This window comes from Sinocyclocheilus rhinocerous, unplaced genomic scaffold (genome assembly GCF_001515625.1).
Source record: "Sinocyclocheilus rhinocerous isolate Xijiao unplaced genomic scaffold, SAMN03320098_v1.1 scaffold65, whole genome shotgun sequence".
Classification (NCBI taxonomy): Eukaryota; Metazoa; Chordata; class Actinopteri; order Cypriniformes; family Cyprinidae; genus Sinocyclocheilus; species Sinocyclocheilus rhinocerous.
The window spans coordinates 1,440,462-1,444,742 of record NW_015662000.1 but is presented as its reverse complement, the minus strand read 5'-3'; the positions used below and the strand labels follow the sequence as shown (position 1 = coordinate 1,444,742).

Sequence of the window (4,281 nt, the reverse complement as noted above, 5' to 3'; positions counted from 1 at the left end):
TACTTGTTCAACCTCCACATCATCTAGTCATTTGTGCACATCATAAAAGCAGTTTCTCATTCTTTTGAACAAGTTGCGATTGCTTTGGTACATTCATGCAACTGATTATGTACATTTGTCTGTGGTTTCCTACATTGAGTTGCTATTGTCATGTTCAAAATTTATTATATAGTTCTCTGTGTAATAGTCTTACCCCTCAGAACATCTAGTCATTAGTTCATCTTGTTAGTCATTAAATGCAAAATGGTTGATCTAGTTGTCATAAACTGTCTAACATATTTTTTGACACGTTTTTATTAGACTTTTTGTAAATTTATATGCCATGAATTGTGCAAAGTGAATCTTGACTTTCACTAATGAAGAGGATGTAGATCAACCAATGATAAACCAGTTCTCTGAAATAGCTCAAAGGTACATCTCAATCATGAACCTTCAATTGGAAAGCATATAGACAGAGGACAACACAACAGTTACAAATTATGACTGGACTTTCTATTTTATTTTTTTTACATTTTTTTTCGACTTTGTGCCCATATTTCTTTTTCTTTTCTATATCACAGTGACGTTGTAATGTGTGTGTTTTTTTTTGTCAGACCACTAGTAAAAGTGTAACTGTGAATCCTATCCAGTCTCTTTCAATCAATACACTACTTACATACAGTAGTGTGTAAATTTGTACTTTTGAAATGGATATATGGCATACATAAGAAGTGTGCAGCCTTCTGCATCTCAATACAGTAACTGTCATCCAAACTGTTGCCATAGTTTACATCAGGTAATACTAACAGAGTGCACTTTTATATTGACAACATGACTAAGGATTTTGACTATCTTGTTTGTGAACAATGACACAAGGACTTTTCATTCTGATAGCACTGATATGTTCATTGACGTAAATACTTACTTTTGAGAGATGAACTAAGGATTTTGAGTAAGTTACAGGCATTGTGTGGTGCTGTTTGTGCGAATTGTTTTGAGAAATGTACAGACTTCTTTGCAAATATTAAGGATGATTCGAGAAATGCACCAAAGCGACTGAGAAAAACTGTAATATGTGTAAAGAAAGAATATTGATTAATTGCGCATTATATTTTGACACCACGCACTAATCATTCTCTACAGGTAAAGGATTTAACCGCACTCGTCCACGCAACCCTATAGCGGCTGAACTGTGTCGGTGCAAGCAGGGTTTCCACTGCTCTCTGATCAACTGCGAATACTGTGAGGCCATTAAAAAATGTCCTGCAGGAGAAGGAGTCGTAATGGGCGGTAAGAACTTGTGGTGACTACACAGATTTGACAATGAAAAAGATTTGATCATTTTAAATCTTATTCTGGGGGAAAATATTGATAAAGGGATAGTTCATGGCATGAATAACATGAAGGTGAGCAAATGATGACAGAATTTTCATTTTAGGGTGAACTATCCCTTTTATAAGTTTATTCAGAAGTTTAAAGTGGGAGACATTAATTGAGAGTGCAGTAAATCAGTGGCTGTTCCAGCTCTGTGGTTTTGAGCACAAAATTTAGTGCCAAATGGATACAGTTCACAGAAATGGATCTGGACACGCTGTAGTTTACAATTTATCTTTAGCATCTTGACATTTACACTGTAATTAAAATTTAAAAGCATCACAAGTCTTTCTATAGCTTTCTGTTATACTTTCTATGAATCTGTCTAGATAGATAGATAGATAGATAGATAAAATGAGAGATAGAACAGTAGATAGATTGATAAAACAAATGGATTGAGAAAAAAGATAGATAGATAGATAAAGAGAGAGAGATAGATAGATAAAATGAGAGAGAACGGTAGATAGATTGAGAAAAAAATTAATGGATTGAGAAAACAGATAGATAGATAGATAAAATGAGAGATAGAACGGTAGATGGTTTGATAAAACGATAGATGGATTGAGAAAATGATAGATAGATAGATAGATTGATAGAATGGTAGACAGATTGATAGAACGATAGATGGATTGAGAAAATGATAGATAGAGAGAGAAAATGAGAGATAGAACGGTAGATAGATTGATAAAACAATAGATAGATAGATAGATAGATAGATAGATAGATTGATTGATTGATAGATAAAATGAAAGATACTGTAGAACGGTAGATAGATTGATAAAATGATAGATAGATTGATAAAACAATAGATAGATTGATAAAACTGATCAAATGAGATAGATCTATGGATAGAACAATAGAACTGTAGATGACAGAATGATGGATAAAATTATGGATTGGTGGATAAATAGAATGGTAGATAGATGGATAGATAGAATGATAGATAAATCAATGGATAGATAGATGGAAAGAATAGATTGGTGGACAGACAGACAGAACAATAGGTGGATAGAATGATGGATAGAAAAAATGGTAGATAGAAAGATGATGATGGATGAATGGATGATAGATGTATAGAACGATGCATGGATGGATAGTAAATATGACGCTAAAATAGAAACACAAATGAGAAGGAAAATTAATGCAATTTAAGTTATTTTTTAGGATAAATACCTGTAAAAATCTATTGAAATTGTAAGTCTATAATTCTTTATCGCTCTCTTCTTTGTAGAGATGGGCAGAGCTTCCTGTGCACATTGTCAGTATGGATATTTCTCAGATTCCCTATCAACAGAAGCCTGCAAGAAATGGACAGAGTGAGTATGCCTCTTATCTAAGCTTAAAAAGTCAATACAATAACAACTCCATAGGTTTAACAACAGCTGGGAGTGTGTGCCACAAACATGCCTGTCTTCTGAGTCACACACACACAACTGTTCTTTAACTGGACTCATTTGCAAAGTCACAGCTCTCATTCTCACAGGCGTTGTTTGTCTGTGGAAGGTCTCGGGCATGCCTGGTCATTTTTTTAAAGCCCCCGCAGTCTTACCGCACTGTGGTATTATGATTAATTTCTCCACCACTTCCCCTAGAAAGAGTCCCTTTTCTTTTTGCTCTTTGTATTTGCGGTTCCTCTTAAAAGAGAAAATTGGGACTGATCAAACCCAAAGTGACCAGACTGTTGGGCTGCCCTCTGTTGATATATCTAATTCTATTCCAGTTGTATAGCTTACAATATTTCCAAAGCATATTCACTGTATTGATATATCTAATTCTCTTCCAGTTGTAAAGCTATCGGCAAGACCGAGAAACAGCCAGGAACCTCTAAATCAGATGTGATGTGTGGAGTCCATTCTCCTGGTAGGTTATTACAAAGTTTTTCTATTTGTTGAATTGAATTTACCTTCATAGAGTGGTGTGATGAATAAACCTCCTCATCCTCCTCAGTTATGACACCCTGGGTGGTGGTGGCCATCCTCTCGGTCATCATCGTGGTATCACTGGTTGTTCTCTTCTTGTTTTGCTGCAAGGATAAGCTGAACTTCCTCTCAGGTAAATTTAGTTCAGGGTCATGTTTGTTTGCTACAGTTTGTGGTAGATTCTTGTCTATGTTGTTGATTAAAGCTTATTTTCTGACACCACAGTAAATCTACGCACCTGCGTCCAAAACCTGAAAGGAAGTAGGAATCAACAAGTAAGTAAGAATATCTTAAAACTGTAACGATAACTATATTAGCATCCACAACAACGGACTATAACATTCTGTTTATTTTAAGCACACACAGAAGTAACATTGTCTGTTATTTTAAATGCACACGCTTTTTCAAGCAGAATAGATTTTGATTGGCTGTTACTGTTTTATCAGTTATCAGCTGGAAAAAAAAATATTCTGAAAGTGATTCCAACAATATCGTTCCTTTGTTTTGTTATTGTTTTAGTTGTGGTGTGGACTTCCCTATTATCTTAAAATTATGATTACCAACCATCATAATGCCTTCAAAAGCCATCCTATTTATTTTATTTTAAATCATTGTTTTATAAAACCGTTATTTTATACATTTGTTATTTTATAAAACAGTCATGAATTAATATTTTTCAGCTAAAAGCATATTTGATCAGCAACTTTTTATTAATGTGTGAATGTTAAAACAAATTAAGTTTTGAATGTTACCATTACTAATTACAATTACTTAAAGGGGTCCTATTATGCTCTTTTACAAAGTCTTGATTTTGTTTTGGGGGTGTACTAGAACATGCTCTCATGCTTGGTGGTTCGAAAAACGCATTATTTTTCACATAATTTACATGATTAAAATACCTTTCTCCCCAGCCTGGCACAAACGGCTCGATTAGTTCCGGCTTTGATGAACTTCTTCATCGTCTCGTCTGATGCACTCAACCAAGCGTTCTAACCACAACCTCGCCCCT

The 4,281-nt window shown here is 34.6% G+C and overlaps 1 protein-coding gene across 1 annotated transcript in view; it reads left to right on the top strand.

Moving 5' to 3' along the window:
* Positions 1-4,281, top strand: part of tnfrsf11a (tumor necrosis factor receptor superfamily, member 11a, NFKB activator) — a 17,817-nt gene that overhangs the window by 4,606 nt on the left and 8,930 nt on the right. The window contains exons 4-8 of the mRNA XM_016537040.1: positions 1,123-1,269; positions 2,585-2,669; positions 3,137-3,213; positions 3,301-3,405; positions 3,498-3,547. Of these exons, the coding sequence (XP_016392526.1) occupies positions 1,123-1,269; positions 2,585-2,669; positions 3,137-3,213; positions 3,301-3,405; positions 3,498-3,547 (464 nt within the window). The remainder of the gene's footprint in view (positions 1-1,122; positions 1,270-2,584; positions 2,670-3,136; positions 3,214-3,300; positions 3,406-3,497; positions 3,548-4,281) is intronic.